The sequence below is a fragment of the Phyllostomus discolor genome, chromosome 1 (assembly GCF_004126475.2).
Source record: "Phyllostomus discolor isolate MPI-MPIP mPhyDis1 chromosome 1, mPhyDis1.pri.v3, whole genome shotgun sequence".
NCBI classification, from domain to species: Eukaryota; Metazoa; Chordata; class Mammalia; order Chiroptera; family Phyllostomidae; genus Phyllostomus; species Phyllostomus discolor.
Window position 1 is genome coordinate 76,785,440 of NC_040903.2, and position 27,475 is coordinate 76,812,914.

Consider the following 27,475-nt stretch of genomic DNA (forward strand, 5'->3'; position numbering starts at 1 on the left):
GGTTGGCGGAGAACGGTGCCATGTGCCCAGGCGAGGCCAAGAAACAGTGAACTTGTCCATCGCTTCCATGCCAGTATGTGCAGAGCTCCAGCTGCAAACAGGGGCCTGACTCTTCCAAGTAAGGAATTCCTGTCTTCAAATCTGTTAGCATGAAGATGATGGCAAGGTCTTACTGCACCTGTGCCCCTGCTGTGGGTAGTGCTTATGTGTTTGCTGTATACAGCTGTAACTAGCCTATGCCACAGGCTCACATCCTTTCCCCATAGACCAGCGATAAGAGGGTTATAAAAATAAAGTGTGGGGAACTTCCCCCCACACTAGGGTTCCTGTCCCGAAAGGTGCTGTTTTAAGTGAGACCTCACACGCCTTCGTTAGAGGGAACTTTGCCTCACATGAATAACCCATAGTGTGAAACACGGCCACACCACAAACTACAGACCTGAGGCGAAAGCCTGCTTCAAAGTAATTCGTCAACCTGACGTCAGGCCCAGCACACTGGGAACACACGGCTGAGGGAACCCTCGTAACACGTGTCAGTGTCGCAGGAAATTCAGATTAGAGTCAGAACGCAGGTCTGTTCATACTGTCACGTGGGGCTGAAACAGAGACAGGTTTCTGCCCAACACCGATTGCTTTCCATAGCTGCGATCTCGTGGTACCTCCTCCCAAACCAACTGCTTTGCATGGAAAACAGAGCTGACGTCGCTGTTTCTCTATCACCTCACTCTTTGCAGCACTGGGAAGTACATCCCCATGGGAACATCCAATCAGCCAATACATGCAGGTACCACACACCCAGGTTCACTTCAGAATCCGACAGTGTTCACCTGTCTAAAACTCTGTCCAAACTGAAAGCCCTAAGGGTACTCACAGAGCACGGCCAGCACAGGGCAAGGAGGGTGGTTGGAAGCTGAGGGAAGCAGAGAGCGACTTACCTCTGACAGCTTGGTGCACATGGTCTCCTGCCAACCGTCTTCTGGAGGAGATTCTGGAAGGAACACCCAGTCCGCCCCACAGGCCAAGGCGCTCACCAGGGCAAGGTACCTACATGGAAATAGCAAGGACCCCATTAGGCTGCTGCTGGGCACCCAGAACTCAGCAATGGCCTTGGGCAGACGGAATGCTGAGCCTGTGTGGGAGCCACTGGCCCCTCAAGGACCACCCCCCTGCAGCATGTGCACTGGGGCACAGGGCCCTCCAGGGGGCCGTGGGAGGGTCCTTTCCGCCTGAATCGTGTCTGCACATACGTACCCGCAGTGTCTCCCCATGACCTCGAGAACGAAGGTCCTCTGGTGGCTGGAAAAGACAAAGGGGCACCCACTTACCACCGCTGGGAAGAGAGCAGGGCACACAGAGACAAGTGCTGGCACAGCCAAGTCAGACAGAAAGGCCGCTCTGTGATTATGGCAGGTGCCCAGGCCTCCAAAAAAGGACCCTTTTTCTACAGAGGCAGATGCTATCACAGGAGTATTTCAAACTTTTGTGAGTAAAGGGGCGCCGGGGGTGAGTGCACTTTCCAGGTCCACATTTTATAGCATCTGTTGGAGTCTGTACCTCCGTGGATAAAGAAAGCGCCACCACTTCATCCACACTTCAGGGCGTGGCCGGCTACAAATGTCGCCCTGCAGGGAGGGGGACTTGGACGCCTCCCCACAACTCTGACACGGGCTGTGGGGACACTCACACACAGCTTTACTTTCCCCCATTCCTGCAGAACTCTGGGCAGGACTTCAGACAATGATGATTTTTACCTTCTAAATTTTCTCCAATAAACACATTTTTCTCCTTTAATGGGGGGAAAGGTAACTTTATAAAACTGAAAGTAAAAAGTCAACCTGAAAACAATTTTCTTGCCCCTTTTCTAATACTCAGGTGACAAGAGCTGCACCAGAACACCCTCTGTGGAACGTTCCAGAACCAGCACAAGCATCTAGCCGCAGTGCCCTGGGTGCCCCATGCCGCCCGCCCGCCCGCCCTCTGGCTCCTCCGGGCCTACCTCTGGGCCGTCGTCATGATGGCATCGACGACTTCGATGATCCGGTGCAAAGCCGAGTCGGTGCCGATGGTCATGTCGGTCCCGCAGAAGTCGTTGTCGATGGAGCCCACCATGCCCACGACGTTGAGGTACCCGTGCTTCTTCACCTCCTCCTTGTTGATCTTGCCTGCGGGGACACCGCCACATGCTCCATCACTGGGAGCAGCCCACAGACCTGGGGCACGTGAGCAGGAGACAGGAGGTCCCTGCGTACAGAAACCCACGACTCCGAACACAGTTTCCATCTATTGTTCTGTTTTCCCAGAACTGTCCATGACCTAATTCTCCACACTCATGGAAATAAATGCCAGATGTCAGTGGAGGTGACGACAAGACAGGACCTTTTACAAACGAGAGTATGGGGCTGTAAAACTATCAAAGCGGGGAGGGTCTGCACACTGCAGTCTGTGGGTGAAATCCGACTTCTGTCTGGTAACAAACGGAGCGAATAGCATAGCTCCAAGAAGGAAACATCACGATCCCAGCATTAAGTACATAAGAATAATATATAACCATGAATTGATTTCTTATAGGCCTATGGGGGACTAGTCAGCTGGTGCTGTTCACTTAACGCCCTCAGAAAAGACTGAGGAGTGAGCGGATCCGCCCAAACGGAATCAGAACGGTCAGGGTTGGGGGCAGCTCAGGCAGGGACTCGGGCAGCTATTCCTCTTCTTTGTTGCAACCCAGCCTGCGTCAGGCCAGAGTACAGTGGACAGGAGCTGCTCTGAGACCCCGCTGCTGGCATCTGGCAACCACTCACCTTCCTGGATAGATTTTACAGAACTCAGGGCAAGCGCTTCAGGGCAAGTTTACGCCTTTCATGAATGGCTGTTAGTTCCAGCAACATAACTCTGCTGATCCTATTTTGTATTAAATTGGAATCATGTAGCAACATGTTTACCACGGTACACTGAAATAATTGATTCTGATTGTTGCTATTATTTGAGGTCCAACGTAGGTCCTGAGGTTGTGGCTATAAAATCTGACACCACAAATACCTTGGTGACAGTTAAACAGGCAGAGTGGATGAGGCGAAAGCTCTCTGCTGGAAGAGAAGACAACCAGGGTTGCAGGGAAAAACCAGGAGAGGGATGCAGGGGATGCAGACACGCACCATTCTGGGCCAGCTCCTCCAGCAGCCCGCTCCACTCCTCCCGGAAGATGTTGGCCCCAGTGAGACTGCCGTCCCCACCAATCACACACAGGTTGGTGATGCCCCGCTGCACCAGGTTGTGAGCGGCTTTCAAGCGGCCTTCCCGGCTACGGAAGGCTGTGCACCGGGCACTGCCAATAATGGTCCCACCCTGAAAAAGAAATGAAATCCTATTTATCTGTCTCCTAACAACCTGGTGGAAGGAGGGATAGATGAGCACATGTGAGTGCTGATGTAGACACGGGACTTTCCAAAGTAAGGGCTCCTTCATTTTAATCTCTTCAGTTGGTCCACTGTGGACGTCTGTTTTCCCATTTTTAGCTCCATCCTGGAATGCAATAGAGACAATGGCTTCATGCCCAGGGGAAGCCAAGTAGGGTATGGAAACAAGGACCACTGTCAGCTGAACATGCAGAGGAGAGTTTGCAAGGTGATGACAGCCACACCAGAGGCTGTGCAGCGTGGGGCAGCAGGACCCCTGGACTCCGAGCTCCCTGAGCCTCAGACAGGTCCAGTGCTGGCATCAGCCTAGTTCAGAGAAGCGCCGTGTCTGGTGGCTCCTTCCGTTACTCAGAAATCACCATTCATGCAGGCAAAATAGGAATCTGTGACAAAGAGATTTTTTTTTTACTACATCTCCCCAGCCCTAACCCTCCTTAAAGGTTAAATCTTAAAAAAAAATCTTAAGTTGGGCCATCCCAACTTCCATAGAGATAAGTAATGGCCTTTCTCCCTGGGTGCTTCAGAAATGAATTTCCAGTTGTATTTAGAAAACACAGGGTTCCCTTGCACACGTCAGGGATGCACTCATACAACCGGAATTTGCATGCGATCCTTCAAATGCATGCTCCCTTTAGAAAGCTCACTCATCAGTGATTCTGGGTTAATAACAGTCAGTGTGGTGGGACAACGTTATGACTCGCCACAGCACAGGTAAGCCTGGGTGGCAGGTGCAGAGCACAGAGCAAAGGTAAGCTGGTTCTCTGCACTTTGATTTGACCGAGAGCCATTAATTACAGGGTCATGTGATTTCTAATAACTGGAAGCTAAGTCAGCAGCCCATAAACAGTGAGGAGATAACACGTCCAGGGCCTCAGGGAGGAAATCAGAATTGACGAAGATGCAGACAGGCAGGCCGTGCGCACATGCACACACACACACTCTCTCCACAAGCACTTGTGTACCTCCTGTCTTCTGCTCAATCACACCAGCAGGAAGGAAATGCTCTTTTGCACACACGGTTTGCTGTCTCAAATTCAAACAATGCTGTCCTGATTTTTTCCAAATATCACTCTACTAAGGATTGATGGGTGCCAAACTTTCTTTGGTCTCTTTCTGGGAGAGAGGGAGTAAAGGTTCACTTGTAGACCTACGGGTCTGTGACCGGCATTAAACATGCACGCTGCTGTCATCTCCCCCAGGGTTTCTGAGATATAACTGGCGTACAGCGTGGTGTCAGCTGGAGGGCACAGTGTGAGGAGCTGATACGTGCGCACATCGTGTAATGATTACCGCAATAAGATTAGTTTATACATCTATCAGTTTGCATAGTTACCTTTCTTTTTTGTGGTGACAAGTTTTAAGATTTACTCTCTTAGCAACTTTTAAGTATGGAATACAGTATTGTTAACATGTTTAAGGTATGCGACATGATGACTTAATGTATGTATACACTGTGAAATAATTACCACAATCAAATAAATGAGCACATTTATCACCTCGAGCAGTCACCTTTTGTGTGTGTGCTGCAAGAACACTTAAGATCTCTTGTCTTAACAAATTTCAAGTATATGACACAGTGTTATTAGCTAGAGTCACCATGCTGTACATTAGATCCAGAATGTATTCACCTTATAACTGAAAGTCTGTACACTTTGGCGGTCATCTACCCATCTCCCTGACTCTCCAGTCCCTGGCAAACACCAATTTATTCTTTGTAAGTGAGATGATAACAGAATTTGTCCTTGTCAGTCTGGCGTATTTTATATTTAGCATAATGTCCTCAAGATCCACCCATGTTGGCCCATATTGCAGGAGTTCCTTCTTTTATATGACTAAATAATATCCCATTTATTTTTTAATATATTTTCCCATAAATTTTTCATCCATTCATCCATTGCACTAGCATCTTCACAGGGAATGTACCCATTTGGTTCTTTTAGTGAAAAAGTACTCAACAGGCATCACAGATTAATACATACATTACAAAAGATAAAACCACAGGAACATTTCATGAAGTCCACTCCCTCCATGTGATCTCTTTATTTCTCAGCTCTTTGGAGGCTTTGCTAAGCTATACAGGGTTCTGGAAAATTTTTTAGGCATAATAAAACATAAACATAAAATAACAGGACAGGTGTCTTTTAAATTCAAACTAAGCAGCTGTTTCTTTGCTGCTTAAGTTCCTTAAGTGGTAATTACCTCACCCTTGGGCACAATGAGGAAATCCATGCAGCCTGAAGCAGGCAGGGCAAGGTACTAGGCACCCTCTAAACCCACAGCCCTTGGAGCCGCTGGCCCGGGTCTCTCCCAGGCCGTGATACCCTGAAGCCAAGGAACTTGAGAAAACCCAGCAGTTGCAGATATTCGCCACTAAACACACAGCATCGACAAACAGAACTGCCTTAACATTAATCTGGTATAAAAAACACACACAAAAAAACCCAAATCTGCTACAAGTACCACCAGGAATGCTAGCTTGTATGTATGACTTTTTATTGCAAGGATAATTCCTCCATTTGCATGATGTAAAGTGTTTTTATAAAATTGAATTAAGTGACACATTAAGAATGTTTTCTTCCTGGCTGGAGTAGCTCAGTGGATTGAGCGCGGGCTGTGAACCAAAGTGTCGCAGGTTCGATTTCCAGTCAGGGTGCATGCCTGGGTTGTAGGCCATGATCCCCAGTAACCGCACATTGATGTTTCTCTCTCTCTCTCTCTCTCTCTCTCTCTCTCTCTCTCTCTCTCTTCCCTCTCTAAAAATAAATAAATAAAATCTTTTAAAAAGTTTTTAAAAATAAAAAAAAAGAATGTTTTCTCTCCTGTCATGCAGGTAAAAATATAAGGCCAGGCAGCACACTAATCTGTTTTAAGTCTGACGGGAGCACGAGGATCAAAGGTTTCAAACGAAGAGGGAAACTTGCTGACAGAGGGAACAGTCTGTTGAACTGGGCACCTACCACTTGCAGGATGCTGGACACGCTCTCCCAGTCTGCTTCCACGATGTTGCTGCCACCGTCCACCATGCCTTGGTAGCCCTGAGGGAGAGGATCAAACTCTTTTTAAACTAGGTAAATGTTGTGGCATTAATTAATCCCAAACTACATGAAATGTAGGTACAAGTGACAATGAAGCTGAGTGCCTAGGAGCCCAGTGTTTTGCAGACACAGTTTGTATGAGTGTCGCACACAGTAGGGATGGTGGGAAAGCCCCTTCAGTTGAACCCATAAGAGCGGGAATGCCAGCCCAGACTCCTCCATGGCTCTGTTGCCTAATGGTGCCTGAGAGACTGAAAAGGGACAAACTTACCCTGAAACTGTTTGTCATTCAACACAAATGTACTTGGTGTCAATCACAAAGCAGACATGAAAGCATTCCTGTCAGGGCCTCCCTCTGCCCAGGCAAATCCACGCCACTTTTGATACACATGGAGTATCGTTTACAAGCACAGCTGAACATCACCCCAATAACTCCGCTGCCTTCCTTCCGATTAGTGACCTCTTACTACACAGCCTGTGAGTGAATTAGGATACAAGCACACACTTTTGCCTACGACCCCAAAATAATCACCTTTCAACACTAAAAAGCATATCTCTTTTTACCTACAGAATATACAAGATTGAGAAATACAGAAACATTCGTTTGCATCTTTATATAAGGGACTCACTCTCCAGGGCATCTACTCTGAAAAAGGAATAAGCCTTAACCATTTACCAAGGTTCATCATAATAGATTATTACTATGAATTCATGTCCACTACACCTAACGAAGGCCAAGAAAAACAAAAAAGGGATAAAGATTTTAAATAATGAAACTCCCACTGAGTATAGAGCCTTATACATAAATTAACCAATAGTACAGGGACCTTGATGATTAATATGAATATGTATTCATATTTATATATCTATAATATAAAATACTATATACTTATGTTCAGTTATTAAATATGCATGTATATCTTATTATTACTATACTATTATTAATGTACATTACGATATAGTATTAGATAATATACTATATTCTATATAATACATACATATATTTTAATACATAAATGCACATGTATATGTGCATGTGTGCACAGTCTAGTGTTATATATACACATATGTCACATCTGTGACAAACAGGAACAGGAATGCCAGCATGAAATGACACAGAACAGAGAGAAGGTGAGAGCAGGTTTGCCTTAGAGGGGCAGGCATCTCTGCAGGCTGTGGTCACTGAGGCCTCAGCCCCTGGCCGCTCACCCACCCTTCTGTGCTCAGCCCCAGAACGGGCTGGTCTAGGATGGCTCACTGCCCACCCACTGTCTGTGTGGGGAAGCCATGGAGGTTTTTCCAAACACACTCCGCCTGACTTTAAGGATCCCTTCTATCTCTTTGTCCCATCTCCCTTCTTGTGTGAGCTTACAGGGTGCACACTTGTAGCCTATTCCATTTAAAGTATGGAACCTAGCGTGGCTGTCATTGTGGATATCAGGGTGATAAGAGAGTGACTGAATCCAGGCTGCCTCTGGGAGGGGAGCCCTTATCAGAGCCAATATTGATGCTACGCCCTAGTACGTGAGAGACCTCGGGGGCAGAGGCTGCGCCAAACACAAGTTATCCCGCGGCCCCAGGACCAAATGCAAAACCAAGCTCCCTCCTTCTAAGTGATCCCCAGGGATCTTATTTCAACAGAATATTAAAAATAGATAGATAGATAGATAGATAGATAGATAGACAGGCAGATAATAGATGATAGGTGGGTGGATAGATGATGGACTGATGGATAGGTGACAGAGAGAGGCAGATCGTGGATGGACAGATAACAGGTGAGATCGATGATAGAAAATAGAGAGAGAAAGGAAAGAGAGAGGGAAAGAGAGCATATCCAGTCTTAGGGCCACAGTTTGAGTTATTTCTGCCAGCACGCACTCCGGGTCTCTGCTAAGAATGCCATCACTGCAGCACGGCACAGCACACCATTCGAAAGAGAGGAGACTGTTAGGAACAGACTGCAGTCAGGGGCAGTGCTTTCTGGCCTCATCGCTGTGAAGCTTGGGAGGTGCCCATGAGCAGGCCTGTGGCCCAGCTCCAAGTTTCAGATGCTCAGCCCCTGTGCTGAAACACACCCTACAGAAAAAGATGATGTTTTATTGTCTAAACCTGCATACTTCTGAGGAGAGAAAACATTACCATTAATTAGGCCAGAAGAGCAGGCATCAATCAAGACCATCCTGGGCAGAGGCGGAGGGAAAACCAACTAACTGCACTAACCACAGGTTTTGACAGAAAAGAGAGAGAAAACCTCCCAGCCTACGCTGACAGCCACTCCAGTAATTTTTCTTTTTTTTCAATCCTCACCAGAGGACTTTTTCCCCCTTGCTTTTAGAGAGAGAGGACAGCAGGGGAAAGAGAGACAAACATCAATGGAAAAAAGAAACATCAATCAGTTGCTTCTCATAGGCGTCGAAACTGGGAACCAAACCTGCAACTTGGGCATGTGCCCTGATAGGGAATCAAACTCAGGACCTTTCCGTCCATGGGACGATGCTCCAACCAACTGAGCCACAATGGCCAGGGCACCTAATTTCTGCACGTTCACTCATGAGGTAACTAAACAGACAAGGGAAAGAAGCACTCCGGCCGCAGCGTCACCTGTAGGGATGACACAGAGGAGGCTGACAGATCCTGGGGGCCAAGGGAATCAAGCTCCACACTGTCCCTGCAGCACGTGCTCCCCCGTCAGACACCACACCTGACCTGGCGCTCAGCGCCTGCCACACTGGGAGTGGAAAAAATCCTTTCTCTTCATTATGCCTCGGAACTGAAATACTGATTTAATAAAAACATTTATAAATCCTTTTTGTGTCCAGAGTTAGAACATGGAAAAATAGTTTCACAAAATGTAATACATATTTTGAAAAGTAAAATTTTCAAATTTTGTATGTCTCCAGACATATTTGATTATTCCATGTGGCATAGATACCTATGGTGAAACCAGCAATGAAGAATAAAGACGATGACTTTGTGGTGATTGCATTCACAGCACCCGCCTTACCGCACACGTGGGCTAAGTTATAGGAAATGACTCACTCTTTAACTGGCAACGTTGTTAAACTCATGTAACATTTGAAAAATAACCACCAACTGCAGTTTTGGGCTGTCTTTTATAAGAAAGGTATTACCAAATTACGAAACCTGATTTTACACAAATATACCATCACTTATACATGCAGGCAATTCTAATGAAGCCTCCTTGAAGTCTGAATACTTATTCCAATACTGCCAGAGCCCAAAACATGTTCGAAAATTCTCCTGTGGAATTTGCCTTCAGAGCCAGTTCAGTGACTCATGTAAGAAAAACAAACCACACAAATTTTAAAGCCACACTTAGTTTTTGAGCTCAAGTAGCACTCTCGTTCTTGTCAGTCCTAATTCATAGGATGAGCCCAAAAGTCCCTTAGGCAGATATAGTAAATCCATTGTCCCACAGAATTTTTGACATGGAGTCATTGGGTCACAATGTGTTCATCTTGACTTGTGTTTTTAGACATCTTTTAAAGCAGAGCTAGTCCATCTGTGGGTGGCGTTCTCTTATGAGAGATCTGTGTTTCTGTTTTTTTTAATAGGAGACCCGGAGGGAAAATGCAGCCTTGTGCCACAGCACAGTAGGCTTTTCTTTTAGGGTGTTTTTGTTCTAGGTGTCCACATGTCTTGTCAACTCTGCAGTGCTTTCTCCATCAGATTTCCTGCATGCTTCAGGCAATGCCTCACTGTTTAAATGGTAATAATCACTCCAAACACCTACTAAAGGGAACACACTTCACAACTACTTTCTAGATATTGTTATCACTGGCATTCAGAGACTTCTCCAGGGGTTCTGCTGCTTCTGAGTAAATATGTATTTTTGTTTCCTATATGGTTAAGGTTTTCCTGGTTTATTCCATAGTAAATTGCAGCATTTCACTTACAGAGCTTGAGAGCAATTATGTGGAAAGGTCACCTCCGAACTGTTCTCATGTGTCAGATTCAGTAAACACCACCGTGCAAAAGTAGGTGCACGTGAAAACAGGCAGGCCAAGGCTCTCCATGTCAATAGTTTTCAAAGTTTAGGAATTATGAGTTTACTTTGCCCAAGGGAAACTGATATGCAGAACCTCTGGTTACGCATTTCCCCTCCCCCCACCCAGAGCCTGCTGGCATCTCCCCTCCCCAGATTTGGAGGGCACAAAACCGCTGCACTGTAGGGAACTAAGTCACCATGCTCATCGATTTCATGACTTCAAGGGAAATGCCTGTATTGCCTTTGGATTTGTCCTTGGCAAGATTCATCAACTCCAAAATCCTAAAACAGGTTATAACATGACAGGTCTTTGTGCAGCCCTGATCCTTGTATTGGTGGAAACTTCATAATACACTGACATGACTTACTTATCCCGCTGGCACTCCTGGTTATCCTGAAGCTGCAGCTAACAATGCATAATTCCAGGGAACTCACACAACTGAAAGCCACAGCAGGACAAAGCCATTACCCAATCTCCATGGTGGAGAGATCCTATCACCTCAGAGTAAATTACTTAATCAGCCCCACGGTGATAACAGTGGGGTGGGGGGAGGGGGCAGGCAAAGGCAGGGGATGGAGAAGATCACTTCTGTGATTTGAACACTAAAATGCTGACAGTCACTAGATTTCATCTGAAGTCAAGAGCACCGTGCTGATGGCATCAGGACCAAGTCACATACCCCACAGGAAGCGCCCAGCTGGGAGCTCAGTGCTGTCATCTCTACTGTTCAATGCACCAACCAACGCTCCTGTGGAGAGGGAGGGAATGCAGGGACCCAGGTCACCTGTCTTCCATTAATTAACTTAAGAAACTCGACCACCCTTGTAATGTTCATGCACAGTAGTTTAACATAAACACTTACCCACCAGCTGCAGAGAAAGACACTGAACTGTACATTGGAGCATCACTATGACCATTTTTAGACAGACATTTAGTGATTAAGTAGCTTTGCCTTTAAGGAAGTTAAAATGCAGAAACAGTTATGTGTAAAACCTCCAAGAAAGGAGACAGTGTGATTCCGCTTGGCCCTCAGGGAAATAACTGTAGGGGGAGGTAGAGTTAGTGATGGGAGGGGCGAGAAAAGGATCAACCTGAGGAGTTCCCAAATGTCAACACTGACATTTTAACCTGTTCTTGGTCCCTTCAGGGACCATCAGCATCCATCTGGCCACATGGTCCAAAACACAAGTGGCACCCAGACCTCCAACACCCACGGGGAGAAGTGAGCTATGTCTGTCTCCTGGTGCTGCCCTCCTTGGAAACAGCGGAGGTTTTTCTTGTGGCCATTTTCTGTTTGGACACAACATATCTAACTTTAAAAACTGACAGCAGGTGTTTCATCACATCTGAGAAGGAAAATAATGAACCCCATGGTAAAGAGAGGGTTTCTGTTAGGAAGGGGAAAACAACACCAAGCTATTAAATGACAATTAGAGCTAATTTATTAGTGTGTTAGGTAGGCCATGATGCTCAGGGTTACAAGCCTAGTGCAGCTTGGATTAAGTGTGGTCATTCAAACTCGGAAGGAAGGGAGAAAGGAAAGGAAAGAGGGAAGGAGGCAAGGACAGTGGAGAGAGAGAGAGAGAGAGAGAAACAGACAGGCAGACAGACAGACAGAGAGAGAGGGGAAGAAAGAAAACCAGTCGGGGCTGGGGGCGTGGGGCATGGATAGTGAGAAAGCTGCTCACTAGACCTCCAGAGAGAGCGAGGTCAGGCTCCTGCAGCAGCCAGCCTGTGCAAACCTGGCTGTCAGCTCCTGAGGCTGTTCTAAAGCCCTTACTCTTTAACAACAGGAAGCCCTGACTCTCTGACATGAAGAATGCCTTATTTTTAACACCAAAAAACAGCAGCTGCTGGAAATGATGGGCATCATCCCTAGCCTTTCTTCAGCGCTCTGAAGACAACAGCAGGTGAGTCCTGCTGACACTCACCAACGCTGCCCCCGAGCAGCGCCCAACTGTCAGCAGGCATTTCACAGAGGGAAGGATTTTCCATGAGTCATATTTAAAGAGCTGTAATAATAATGATTTGTAAGTCGACAGAAAAACCTTTAGGTTATAGGACATTGAACCCACATATTATGCTAAATTACATCCAGCCAACTGTACATGCAGCCAAGACAGCACCAGCTGTGATGTGGGCTCTCCCACCCTGCGTCTGTCTGGTCTGCCTGCACCCAGGGCAGGCCACCCCTGGGCAGTCTGCTACAAAAACATGGGATGTACTTGCCCTCACCATCTCCAAGAAGCTGAAGGCACTTACTAGGAAAAAGTCCTAGCCTAAAAGAAAAACGAAAAAAATCAACAACTGGTGCAGTAAGTGGAAAGAAGGGGTTAACCACACCCTGCCCTGCCCTGCCCTGCCCGTCCTTGAACAGCACCCAAGGGCTCAGCAGGCAGTGCACGTAGTGCTGCCCCAGATCCAGTGCTCGCCCAGCCAGACGGAGCAAACCTGGTGCCAGACCTCCGGCAGAAGCACCAGCGGTTTCTGACCAACACACTTCCCACACATTTTCTGCTCAAGGAAAAAACCCCAAACTCTTTTCTTTCAATTATTAATCCTCACTGTTTTGGTGTGTGTGTCACCTTGAAAAGTCTAGGCAGACTTAGAAACTAGACTGCAAATGGAAAAACATGTTGGATAAGTTACTGAATGAGGTTCTAAAAAACAAAACTAAACATCTCCTAAATTTGAGCCCAAATCAAAGAAAAGTTGGTTCACCAGGGACACCTACCAGTGTCTGGAAACATTCCTGATGGCCGCTGCTGTGGGCCAGGGGTGTGGTCCTGGCTTCTGGTGGGCAGACACAGGGATGCTCTCTAAGCAACCTGCACTGCACAGAACACCCCACACACCCTCCCATCAACCCCTGCAAATACCAATAGCGCTGTGGAATGTGGTGTAGAAGGGAACCCTGTCCATCAGGGCAGGGCCCACACAGCAGAACACATGGACGTGTCTGCAGTTCTGAGACGGTCTTTAGAGAAGTGAATTCAGTTCAGAGCACCCATCCCCACAGTGCTGTGCCTGGTTCTCAGCACCAAAGGCATACACATCATTGCACCCCCACCCAGCAGTCCCACAGCCCCTTGCCCAGTTTATGCTCAAAGCTTTCTAACTGCAGGAAGGGTAGATATGATTTTCACTGGACAGATGAGGAAACAGGGCCAGAAAGGTTAATTTATTTATTCCCCGTCACTGGGCTATGTACATAGGTACATAATCACTTCCCCAAACCCATGGGGTGGGAGAGGGGACAGAATGGAGAAGGCTGGGGCCCTGAGCACCATGGACACATAGGGAGCCTATGTGAGCTGGCACTGGCAAGAGCAGGAGCCACCTCCTCCCCTTTGAGGGACTGTCACCTGGGGCAAGAAAGGATTGCATGCAGTGTCACCGAGGTGGGTTACCCAAATGACTTAGGAAGAAACTGGCTTTAGACATTTTTGAATTTCAGAACAGCAGATACAAGGTCATTACATCAGTCAGAGAGAAATGATGACACCCCAAACCTCAACTCAATGAAATAAAAGTGATCACCAGTGCGAAGTCTCGTGTGTCTAAGGGGACACTGGGCAAACCCCAGGTAGGGCAGACATGAAAGACCTCCTTCCAATCACTGATACAATATTTCTGTCTTTTGGGGGGTGGGGAAGGGGTGTCATGAGAAGCATTGCATCATCTCCAGACAGGAGGTTTTGGTTCCAATGCCTCTGTCTGCAAGCCATTGCCTTTTCCCTCCATATCCAGGAATGCCAAGGCCTGATCACTCCTAGTGCCAAATCATGCCCTGAGTTGCCTTCCATCAGAGGTGCCGATTACCGATAAAAGAGTTATTATGAAAATTAGAATCATCCTAACCCCATTCCATACAAGGATTCTCTGTGGCATCTTCCCATGGCTGTAGAAATTTCCTGTCTTTCCCTAACGGAGATGGATCTACTCAGACTCGGATGCCTCCCTGCCTACCTGCTGGAAGGAGCAGGAAGAAGAGCTCACTTCCCTTCAGAAAGGACTTGAAGAACATAGTCCCCTTGGGTTAATTCAGGTTGCCAGACCTCCGCATTACTGCCATGTAGGCAAGACAATCCCTTGCTGGGAGCTGCTGTGCATTGAGGGATGCTGAGCAGGACCCCTGGCCTCCACCCCACAGATGCCAGCAGCACCTCTCCCCATAGTGGGACAATCAAAATGTCTCCAGATATCAACGAATATTCTTGGGGGATTGATGTGGGATTCTAGCTCTCTTCCTAGCCCTGCTAGTGATGAATAGTGACATGGAGAAGTGAACTGTCCACAAGGACGAGTCAGTTCCTTTAACTACGAAATAACTGAAATGACTTCCTTCCCTTCCCCCCACACACCGCAAAGTCAACATGAAGACAAAGTGCACCTCTGTAGTGAGAGATCTTCAGCTCAGTACAGCTGCAGCATCACCAGGAGGGTCACACAAACCATCGGAAACAGTAGCCAATGAAATCAAAGGTTTCCAAGAGAACATGCCGTAAACCACAAGTCTAAATAAATTTGTCTTCAGAGAAGCTGAAATCATTTTGTTAATTATAACAGAACCTGACCTGAGGGTGGACCAAACCCTGAAAGATTTTGAAAACCATATGTTAGGAACTGCCATCAGGCCAGGTGTGGTGTCTTCTCTCAAGTTCAAAGGCAGAACACAATCCCCTCTTCTCCCCAAAATAAAATTAAAAGGCAGAGGAAGCTGTGCTCATGCATGCACACTCCTCAGCAGAAGTAGAACAGTCGTCTGAGTGCAAACTCAAACATCGAAAGGAGGAGAGATGTGAAAGAAGGGAGCGCGACCCTGCATCTCATGGGTTCATTCAGCATCAGTGCACAGGGGACAGAGGCTGCAGGGTCAGGCCCAGGACAGACATCCACAAGGGCAATTTGACCCTAAGTACATCCAAATAGAAAATGACAGGACAATGGTCTAGGACTGCTTTGATTAGACCCATTATTTTAACATTGCCCAAATCAGATGGATACAACCCAAAATCCACAGAACCACAATTTTGAAAAGCAAACCAAAGCACCAGAAAAAAACACCTTTGTGGCAAACAATAAAAAAAAATGGTTATTCAGACCAATGAACAAAGACCATGAGTAGCCACATCACGAAAGGAGAAAATGCCTTTAGTTAACAGTCCTGTAACCTGCACCAGCTCTGGTGAGTCAGTGAGGGCTGTGCGCACAGAACCGGTGGATTTGGCGCCACTTTTGGGTGTGGCATGGGGGTGCAGGGTGGGCTGGGACAAGTCTCAGAAATCACTGGTGAGACACATCGAGACCCATTTCAAGGGCCATGTCTTCTACCCCAGTCGATGCCTTGGGATCACAGTAATAATAATACAAAGCATGAAAGAGCCTCACATATTAATGTGGATCTTGCTGTGCTAATGGTAGTTGAGAAATGGGCAGTGACCTAAATAGTCCAGTGGTGTGGCAATGGAATGACAGAGTAAATAAATGGTCAGGTAAATGTTAAGGCATCAGTGTGATAGAATATTAAATAAACATTTAAAGCAACAATTGTGGGATGTGTGTAACATATAGAAAATCACCCTAATGTAATGGTTGGTAGAAAACGTACTATATCAAATACATTTGCTGTAATTTTAAAAATGTACATATTGTATTCCAACATTCCACATATGTAATACTGGGAGGAGTCAGCATAAAACACTGACAGTGGTCTTGAAGGAATTAAGTCACTTAAAAATATATTCTCTTATTTCCTCTTTATAAGCTTTATTATGTTTCACAAATTGAAAATCTAAATATAAATTATTTTTTCCCAGCAGTTTTTGAAATAAATCACGTGGTCCAAACTGCATTGGTGCCCACCCCCAAACCTGACGCACTTCCATGTCGCCCAGACCTCAAACGCAGAAGACAATGGGCCGCAACTGCTGCTGGAGCTGAGACTCCTCATTCAAACAGATAAACAGACACTAGGGAGGTGGTCTGGGTGTTACATTAATAATAAAAAGCTCAAAGTGGCCGATTTTTCCAGTTTATCTTAATATTTGTTCAAATTCAACCCCATTTTAAGTGAATAAATCACATTATAAGGAATGAGAACTGCAAATAAATACAACCAGTTTGAGGTCACTAATCCTACAAGACCAGTTGATATCAAAATGGCATTTGGTGCCTGTCTCATCTCCTTCCACTCCCTCCACCCCTAATGCCCATCTCAGAGGTACATCTGGACAGGGAGCACATTCTGTTGGAGTCTGCCCTGCCTGGTCTTAGGAAGCTGTAACCACCTGTGGCTAAGGCTGAGTAAGAGGCCTCTGAACCAGGAGTCACTAAGGAGACAAAACTTATTTCCCTGGCATGAACACTGCCTGATCTGTGCTGGCCCCCAGTGCTTGATCAGTTAGCCAATGACGGGTAAGATTTCCCACAGGGGGGATCACCTAAGACAGGCATGATCACGTGGAGGCCTCAGGGAAGGACTTGTGGGGGTTGTGGAAATGAAAGGGTGATCGACATTGACCCCTGCCCCCTTGGCTTTGTCAAAGCCTGAGTCCTTGTTCTTAGCTGTGAGAAATCCAAGTCTCCTGGCTGCCTTTGTCTCCTCTGCCTGACTCAGGCCTGCAGAAATAACAGGGGTGGTGCAGTCCAGACCAGAGTCGGCGGACCCCCAGGGTAATCAGGCCTGGGACATAGAATATGAAAAATCCTGTGAGATCTGCTTGCTGGAGGATGCTCTTGAATTAGAATATGAAGGCACAGGCAGGAAACGAAACTAAGGTGTTAGGTCCTATAGTCTTTTTAAATGATAAAACCCCAAAATCTCAGCCCAGAATCCCATCAGGAGATCTGCCAGCCCCTTTGACAGCTAACTACTTGTTTTATCTTCCCTGTCAGCCTGTAATTCACGAACTGTATCTGTATTCTTAATAAAAGCCTGCTTGGGCGGGAGAACAAGGCGCTCTCCACTAGAGAGAGTGGCTGTTCTGTCCCTATTTCCCCACAGGACTCGGTTGTCTGTGTGTATGTTTTTCTCGTGTTTCAATGAGCACCTGCAGCGATGGATATTGCTGGCTGGTATCTGCCACAACATTCTCCTAGGTAAGCTCTGGTGGGACCTGGGCTCCCCTGCTGGCCCCCTGAGCATGCTACCAACGTTGACCCTGGGTTGCTCTCAGCAGGGCTCGACCCTGGCAGGCATGAGAGCTCCGGGCCAGTGCCAGGCAGGGACACCAGAGGATCAGGGAAAGAACGACACTGACCTCATAGATGAAGTACACCTTGGCCCCCGCATAGATCCCCATGCGCACGACTGCACGGACGGCGGCATTCATACCTGGAAAAGACAGGGCAGAAGTTATAGAAGAGACCAGGCACTCAACTGGCCGTGACCACAGGGAAACAGTGACCTCTCCGAGGGCGACTCAGGTGAAAGGTGGCGGGACGCAGGTGCCCAGGAGTAGCATCAGGATTGAGGGAAACCGCAAAGCTGAGGGCCCAGCATTTGTGGGCTCATCCGCAGATGAACATCCTCGGAGGCGGGCCTGGCGCACGTTTAACTTAGAATGGCTTTGCTCACAGGCTCGGGGCTCAAACTGCCTTGATTCCTTATACATTTTCAGGCAACTCCTCCAGTGACAAAACAACCCAAAGGACAGTTGTTTATTTATCGTTAGCCAAATTCAAAGAAAATAATGCTGAAAAGGCCCATCGGTCTGTGATTTGAGGAGGTGAAGAATAGATAATCATCAGTTACCAATGGCCTTAAATATAAAGCAAGTCACACAATTTTATAAAAAGAAAAACTAAACCAATATACTATGAGTAATACCTGATCAAGCTAAACCTAGGACATTCCCCGCATTTTCTCAGAGGACTTCGAAGAAATTAAAAGCAACTCTGTGTGATGCCCGAGTCTGCTCACTCCCTCCTGCTTCCCTCACGGAACTGCTATCTAGAGCTCAGTGGATACCTGAGTGGATCCTGTACCATCACCTCAGCTGATGAGTTAAGGCCAGGCAGAAAGAAGTGACAAGGGATGAGGGCCATTTCTTTCAGAGATGACACAGTCCGGTGCCTCAGAAGGAGAAGCAAAGCTTATTTCAACCAAGTGGTTCCTGGACACCCAACAATTCCAATCTGCTGCCTTCATAAATTTAAATTTTGGAAACAGAAGTCAGGATGAAGGCTGTTGGAGAACATGGACCGTCAAGTGAGTGACACTTTTGGTGAAGAAAGAAAACAAAAGCAAGGCACTGTGGCTCCAGGAATCCACTCAACAAACACGGAGACTGAATTTGTACATCACAGTTGAATGGCAAACCTGCTCAGAAGACAGTTAAAAATTTCCAAATTACAGATGTATGTTGAGTCAGTTCTGAAAATGCTGTAGTAAGACTGTTGCCTCTGAAAGGTGACAATTTTGAAAGGCTACAATATTCATGTAGCTGATAAAGTGTGGTGGGGTACATATCTTAGAAATACATCCATGTTTAATATCTATCTAATACCCATGTACATGTGGACATAGTTATATTTGGTAGGCTCATTCCTTCATGTTCAAACCTAGTTCATCACACAAAGAATTTTAATAATTTGCCTATTAATTGGTGGCCATCTCTCTAGAACCTCAAGTTCAGCATTTTAAGATGCAGTAAGTTATTTTACCATTATTTTCTCCTTCTCCTTTATTCTCTCTCTCTTGCTGAAGAGTTTCTCCCCTGTTGCTCAAGCTGAATATTACTAATGCCCTAGATAACTCATGCCCATAAAACAGACATTTTCTCTCAACATTTCCCCCCGAATCTTGCCGCCTTTCTCTATCATTATCCTCACTATAGTCAGAATGATTAAAACAGCCTTTTCTCTCATTTATTACTATACAAGTAATTTATAAGCACCACATTCTTTTGTTAGAAAAATTTACAGGTTCTGGAAAAGGTAAAAGACCCATGGTTTCCAGGGGTTGGGGGGTGGGAGGGATAAACAGGCAGAATATGGGGTTTTTAGGCAGTAAAGCTGCTCTGTGTGACACTATAATGGTGGGTATACCTCATTAGACATTTGTCCAAAACCACAGAATGTAGAAGACTGACCCTAATGTCAACTATGGACTCTGGGTGACGACAACATGACAATGGAGGCTCATCAGCTGTAGCAAATGTTCCATCTAGTGTTATGGGGAGGCTGTGTGTGTGGAAGGACAAGAGGGACATGGAAACTCTCTGAATCTTCCCTTCAGCTTTTCCATGAACTTAAAACTGCTCTAGACCTGGCTGGTGTGGCTCAGTGGATTGAGCGCCAGCCTGCGAACCAAATGGTCACTGGTTCAATTCTCAGTCAGGACACATGCCTGGGTTGCTGGCCAGGTCAGGTCTCCAGTAGGGGGCACACATTGATGTTTCCCTCTCTCCCTCCCTCCCCATCTGTCTAAAATGAATAAATAAAATCTTTTAAAAATAAAATAAAATAACACTGCTCTAAAAAACAAGGTCTTAAAACAACTATTACAGCTCAGGTAGAAGATGTCCTTCTCCCCCACTTGCCCACCTGCCCCTTGAGAGACAGCTCACGAGCCCTACAAAAAACTCCGTAAGAGTTGTGTTGTCCCTAAGCCATCTGTACTCCACCCGCCCCCACTTTTTTTGAGATGTTTTCTGCGTCAGCTTTGATGTTCTGTCTCTAAAACATGAATGTGCCCATGCTCCTCCCCCAAGGTCTGGATGCAGAAAACCAGATTCCTCAGGGAGGGAGCTCCTACCACGAGAACTATTCCTACCTGCTCAGCCCACGGGGATACTACTCCTTGAACTTCATGCTTTATCAACACTGCACAGCCCACAGTGCCCCAGGGCTTCCCCGTGTCCCAGCCCCAGGGCCACCCAGTGCCCTCTTTGAAACTCCAGGACTGGGCCCCTGCATCCACAGGGAGGGCTCCTGGCACTTCCCCACCTGACTCCTCTTGTTCCAGGATGGGAAGAGGTGCTCTGCCCCAGGCTCACACCTGTGGCGGTTGATGGCATCTGACCCAGCTCACAGGGTCAGGGGTGCATAGAGCCTCCTGCACCCTCAGACTTTAACTGATAAACGAGCTCTTCACAGTCCCTTCTGACAGACTCCATGAGTCTAGGCCTCTATTCTATGGCCACTGTAACTGGTAAATTAATCATCAAATGCTGAACCACACCAAAGCTTTGTCACCAGGAAATTCGAAAGGCTAAAACTCCACTTCCTGAAGCCCCTGTTCCTGGGGGAAGTGAGGGAGGGGGTCTTCATAAAGGCAGGCAGGGTAAAAGAAGACAAATAGGGGATTTTAGAGGTGGATAAGACACACCAGTCAGAATGGCCATCATAACCAAATCAACAAAAACGAGTGCCGATGAGGTGGAGAACAGGCACCCTAGTGCACTGTTGGTGGGAATGCAGACTGGTACAGCCACTATGGAAAACAGGATGGAATTTCCTTAGAAAACTAAAAGTGTAACTGCCTTTTGACCCGGCAATTCTACTGCTGGGATTATACTCTAAGAATTCTGAAACACCCATTCAAAAGAACCTATGCACCCCAAAGTTCATAACAGCACAATTTACAATAGCCAAGTACTGGAAGCAACCTAAGTGCCTGCCCATCAGTAAATGAGTGGATCAAAAACTGTGGTACATTTACACAATGGAAATCTACTCAGCAGAAAGAAAGAAGAAATTCCTACTCTTTGTAACAGCATGGAGGGAACTGGGGAGCATTATGCTAAGTGAAATAAGCCAGGCAGTGAAAGAAAAATACCATATGATCTCACCTATAAGTGGAACCAAATCAACAAAACAAACAAGCAAGCAAAATATAACCAGAGACACTGAAATAAAGAACAAACTGACAGTAACCAGAGGTGGGGGTGGGAGGGATAATGGGGAACATAGGGGAAGGGCCGTCAAGGAACATGTAAAAAGGACACATGGGCAAAGGCAAAGAGGAGTAGTACTGAGGGTGGGAGGCAGGGATGGGTAGGGGGAAGTGGAGACAACTGTACTTGCGCAACAATAAAAAAGAAGTGGATAAGAAATGGCAGGAGTAAAACTGTGACAAGGGGCACATGATCCAGAGGTGTGCCCAGGAGGCCCCTGTGCAGCAAAAGCCTGCCCCAGCTCTGACCTCTGTCCCAGGAAGTCTGAACTCCCTTCACACCCACCCCTTGGCCTCAGTCTCACCCTGCCTCCTGGGGTGAGCCTGTACTCACTGAGAAAATGGCCTGTCACCCCTGGCCTGCAGCAGGCCCCAGGTTGGGGGGGACCAAGGTCCCCCAACCCCTGGGGTTTCCCAGGCAGGGGAGGACCCTGAACACTGCCTCCTCACCAAGTTCCTAGGGTAAACCACAGTCTGAGAACCAGGCCCCAGCCTCACAGGCTTTTTTCACTTGCCAATCCCTGTGATTTACTAAAACCAGCTGGTCTTTCCCCAGCTGGGAGCCAGCAGCCTCCTAACTGGGCCTGAGGGGCGACCTCGGCACATAGCACAGAATAACTGAGGTTAGTTAGTGACCCAGCACCTAGGCTGATGCACAAGGCAACCCACAGGGTCCTGGGTGCTCCCAAGGAGATTGGGAAGTTGGGCTCTAAGCAGATAAATTGAAAATCAAAAGCAAAATTAATAAATGGCAATGTTGGTGTATAAACCTTGGTCTTCATTTTAATTTTTATTTTATTTTATTTTGTCTTGTTTTGTTTTATTTTATTTTAAAAGATGTCCTAATTCCCTCTAGGTCAATGGTTGTGCACTAGAATCACCTAAGGGCGATTTTAAGAAAAAAAGGCCTGCAGGTCCCCATTCCTTGTTATTTGGGGGGGGGGGACCTATTCCATTACCAGCTCTCCTTTTCAACTTGTACACAGCTAGGACCCAAACTGCTGCAGTGGCTGGGCCCTGCAAGTGGCTGCCTTCTGAGGAAAAGGAACCCAGACACTAAAGAACAGAGGAAAAGCCAATTTTCACCCATGGCCTCTTTCATACAAGACCAGGGTCAAGATACGGGTCCTTCGTATTGGAGTCTGAGGCTTAGATGCCTGTTCCTTCAAGCACAAGGGCTGCAATCCCCAACACCCGCGCTAAGTGTGAGGTGGGAAGACACATGGGACAAAGGGGCTTGCTGGCAGACACTGCAACAGATAAAATCACAGCACTCAAGGAAGCTGGCTGGAAAAAGTAACTGGAAAAGTGACTCAACTACTTTCTTAACATATGGCTGTCTGTTCTTTATCCAGAGACACCTTTTCAGCCAATCACAATCACAGTGGATGGACAGTTTTGTGTTCTGATGTCTGCCTTTAGAATGGCACTGCTCTATCTTCATGTTTCTAATTATAATTACCCCTGACAGCCTACAGGATCATACAGCATATTCAAATGGCCCCAATTCTCCCTGATAAAAGGTTTGAGTTCTATAGCAAAGCTTTTAGTTTTCTGTAACCAAGGGGGAAAACAAGCTTTTTTGAAATATGACAAAATGTCACACAACAGTGTTTGCATGTGTAAACAGTGATGCAATTGCACAGGCTTCCCACAGTATACATGAGGTTAACACTATCATTTTAATACACTGCCTCCTAGACCTAATCACTTTTGCTAAATTATACACTTTAAACAGAAAAGATCCCATAACAGAATGTGTAGGTATGGAGTTCCAGGACCATATGGGGCTGGCACTGTGAGGCAAGATGCCCACTGTTCTCAGTTGCCAATTGCACCTTATGCCAGCAGAGCATAAGGAGCCCACCCAAACAGGGCCCTAAAGCAATATTCAAGAAACACTCATTCAGTGAAGGACCAACCAGGTACCTGAGCCCTGTCCACAGTACCTCACACTCCTGACTACTAATCTCCACGCTCTCATCATCTCCAGACATTACTCAGGAGATGAGAGTGCTTCGGACAAGAAGAGATTTAATTCAATGACATGACTTCATGAGGAAAGAAAACAACTAGAATGCCTGGAGGAATGAATTGGCCCACACTCCTTAGTGAGTTGCCAACTCCTCTGCTGGGTGCCAGAAATGCACAGGGAAATGGCACCTGTGCCCTGGTCCCTCATTTCCACTGCTACCCTAACTCTTAGCAGATGACGTCTCAAAGTTCTGAGAGATACAAAGACATTTGTTTCATCTCAGAGCTCCCTTGCTCACTTGTCAAATGAGGATGAGTTAATGCATGCAGCATTAGCGCCTGCCACATAGCAATGGTCATTAAATGTTAATTATTCTCGCTATTATTGACAAGACATACAAACTCAATTTGTGTAAACTCTGTTTACTTTGCTGCAAACAAAAAAAAAAGGGCAAAAAAGGACTCAGCTTTCACATTCACTCTGCTTTTAGGGTCCACTCCATTGCTGAGAACTCTCAGCCCCACTAGGTTCTCCAGAAGCCCACAGTGGTGACTAAGATGATGAGTCATTTTTGGTGTGTGACACAGTCCTGCCTGAGGATGGGCACCTAGTCATGATTAAGCCTGTCCATTTGGGTTAAAAATGAAAGCCAGTTTAAATTTGCAGATTGTCTGTGACAAAAAGAAGAAATGCAAAAAAATGAGGAAAAATAATTAGCCTTAAAATACTGTTCCCTAATTGGCGGGGCTAAGAGGTCAGAAATATGGATGGGGAATTTATGATTTTTTAAAAAAAATAAATATATAATATAAATTCCATTGGAGGGAAAAAAGAATTTCATCACTTTGGAAATAAGTGTTACACCACTTTAGCCATGCTTACTGTATTTTAGGTGATTGCCATCACTGTGAAAAGGCACTTACTGTTCCACTAACAGGCTGCTTAAAAACCATCTGTATAATTTTGAGCAAGCTGGGTTTTGCTCACTTTGGAGCATTAACTAGACTTTACAACCTTGCCTGAGAAAGGTCCCTTAAGAGCACGGCTGACTGGCAACTACATTGAGATGTCATAAAACTTAGTTTAAATCTTGCCACTGCCACTTACGAGCTGCACCTTAGCTAAGTCACTTATCTCACTGTGGATCTTTGTCCCCACCTCCAAAACAAAGACACACACATCTTGGAGCCATGTATAGTAATCAGGCCTGGAGACAAGACCTATAAAACTCCTAGTACATAAAATGTACCAATACACAGCAGCTGTAGTCACCTCAAAATGAAATTTTACCATAATTTCACATGTGATTAGAAATTACCAGGAAATGAACACGAGTAAGTTTCTTTTTGTGGGTATGTATGTGTGAGTATACTTTTTCATCTATAGCTATGAGCAAATTCTTCTGTCTCAGAGGAAAACCAACATTGATCTAATTTAGAATGAAGGTAAAATGGTGAAAGAGTGGTAGGCAATAGAAAACATTCTAGGAATAATTTACTCTTAGGGTCTGTAAATATGCTGCTGCCAAGACCAGCCCCTATGAGCATGTCTCAGGGTGAGGGAAAGAAATGCATCCAAATGCTCAAATGCAACATGGAATCAAAACAGGAGATCTGACATTTTGCATTAAGTCCAAGAAAAAACGGTCAACAGGCTCAGCTCTGTTGGCCTGTTGCCTGGGAGCCCCAGACAACCTGGCCATGGTGAGTTCTCAGGGACGTAGGACAGCCCAGATGTGCCAGTTGAGAGCATCGGGCCATCAAATGTGATGTTAGCCACCTGACATGACACCAACCAAGCAATCTCCTCCTAGTATTTTTGTTCTCAAGGTATCCTTTCCACTGAGAAGAGGTGTGGACTTACTGAATGAACTCTTTATAATTGCTCACACGTTCAGAGCCATGAAAAGTAACAGAGAAAATGCTGGTTCTATTACACCATTATCCAGAGTACTTGAATGCCAACTACCAGGTAGTTGAGCAAAATTTTGAACAAGGATTCAAAAGAATGACCCATATGTTTTTTCAACAGACATAGCACCTTAATTGTAAAATAACCTTGATACACTGAACTTGAAGCCTGGAGGCTTAAGACCAGTTCCCCTTCCTGTGCTAACGCTTTACTATCTTTCAAGGGTCAGAATGTCATTCATTTAAGATACTTCCTCATTTGTGCTAGCATCTCCAGACACATGTGCTTTTGAAGGCTTTGACAGAGAAGCCGCTCTCAGCCCCACAATGACCACACTTGGCTCACCTTCTGGTGTTTATTTAAGTGATGTAGGTAATGCCATCTATTTCACTCTGTCATTTCCCCAATCCCGGGCTCTGCCGTTACTACAATACCAAATCACACAGTCTTGCTTCCCTGTGATGCAGAGGTACGGGCCTGTGAGGAGGGGGGCGGTGATTGACGCTGCGATAGGCACCTTCAAGTGGGCCGGGAGGGTCTTGCTGGGGACCCACGCTCAGGGGACCAAGTACCTAGGGCCATGTGCACGGGGACAGCGACAGGCCGGGCATCACGTAGGCACGCGCCGCGGGCGCCAACCTGCCGCACCCGCGCCCGCCCCGCCTCGCTCAAGGGCAAAGGGAAGGTCGTGGAAGGGTAGGCACAGATGAGGTCGCCAGACTCAGCAGGCAAGCATCCCTCTACCGTGGGAGGCCCCGAAACAGGTGAAAGTGGAGCCTCTGGGCCTTTGAATTAATTGGGGGGGGGGGGGTAGTGGGGGATGGGGAGGAAAGAAAAGCCAAATGCCAGCTCCGGGATGCGTCTGGAGCCTACGCGGTTCTTAAGAATCCGAGGACGCATCCGCCTGGAAAACACCAATCCACTTTCTAGCGGTTGGCTTGCACTACCCAGGGATTTGCCTGAATCGGGAAAACCCACCCTTTGGGAATCCCTGCGCCCTCACGTGCACCCAGCGCGACGTCCTGGGCGTGGCTGTGTCACTCTGTTCCCTCATTAAATTGAAATATTTTCTTGATGGGTCCACGGGACCCGGTCTCGAGTCCCTGTCTCCCCAAAATCTGCCTCCACGTTGGGTGTGGGGAGCCTGGAGCCTGCGCCCGGTGCGGTGACTTCCCGGAGTCCCCGCTTCCTGATCCCTCCCTTCCAGGGAGGCTGGCGGGAAGGCCTAGTAACCCATTTTAGTTTTCGGTTTGGTAACGAGCCGGAACGGACAGGAGATCAGAGTGGCGGAAAACCTTTTTTAAAATCTCCCAGCGGAAATGTAAAGTGTGCCAGACGTCTGGCAACCCCTGTCGGGTAGCCATGCGCCCCACGTCACGTCCCGCAAACAGCAGCCGGGAACCCCGCCCGCGCTGCGCTCCGGGCCAGGGTCCTCAGGACGCGCAGAGGGGATCGGTGGTTTCTCCACAGCACGGGGCGGGAGTCCTGGCATCAGAGGTGGCCGCGATGGGGGCCTCCCTTCCCATCTTACGACTCAGGTGACAGATGACCTACGAAGGCGGTGCAGACGACGTGTCCCTAGTCTCAATTTAAAAAATAAACGTGAAGGTAGGAAATTAATTGATCTTCCTGATGAAGGATTCTGCCACTAGACCCCTCCCTTCCGCGTCCCCGAAGTGGCTCTGGAGGTTGCACGGCCGCTCGGTACCCGGAAGGTACCACCCGGGTTCCCCGGCACCGGGCTGCTCTCCCACGCCTAGCTTCTCCCCGAACCCTCATCGCTTGTCCTGGGTCCCCACATTTTCCCACTGGTTCCTCCATCCCTTCTTCCCGGTGGCCCCCTCCGCCTCGGCTGGGGAAGGCGGTCGCGCACCTTGGGCATCCCCGCCGCTGGTCAGTACGCCGATGGCTTTGCCAACCCCGGAGAGTTGCCCCGGGAACTTGCGGAAGCTGGCCCTGGGCGTCGAAGGAACCTCGTCGTGGTCCATGGCGAGCTGGTCGAAGAGATCCGAGATCCGAGATCCGAGACCCGAGACCCGAGACCGTGGGCCGGGTGTTAGTCTGTGTTCGCTAGCCGCCGGAGCCAACGCTTGGAACTGCTAGCTCCGCCCTCTTGGCGCGCGCCAATCGGAAGCCGGGGGCGGGCACGCGGGGCGGGGCCTGCGGGCGGGGCGCGGCGAAAGAGACGCCGCGGGCGGGGCGAATAGCGCAGCACTGCGCTTCTCAGGTGG

The 27,475-nt window shown here is 47.3% G+C and overlaps 1 protein-coding gene across 1 annotated transcript in view; it reads right to left on the reverse strand.

Moving 5' to 3' along the window:
• The window catches only part of LOC114492584 (phosphofructokinase, platelet), a 54,053-nt gene extending 26,807 nt beyond the window's left edge, over positions 1-27,246 (reverse strand). The window contains exons 1-7 of the mRNA XM_028506959.2: positions 27,118-27,246; positions 17,721-17,794; positions 6,371-6,448; positions 3,153-3,342; positions 1,997-2,162; positions 1,252-1,296; positions 936-1,044 (exon numbers count right to left, since the gene is read on the reverse strand). Of these exons, the coding sequence (XP_028362760.1) occupies positions 936-1,044; positions 1,252-1,296; positions 1,997-2,162; positions 3,153-3,342; positions 6,371-6,448; positions 17,721-17,794; positions 27,118-27,232 (777 nt within the window). The 5' untranslated portion in view covers positions 27,233-27,246. The remainder of the gene's footprint in view (positions 1-935; positions 1,045-1,251; positions 1,297-1,996; positions 2,163-3,152; positions 3,343-6,370; positions 6,449-17,720; positions 17,795-27,117) is intronic.
• Positions 27,247-27,475: the final 229 nt, after the last annotated feature.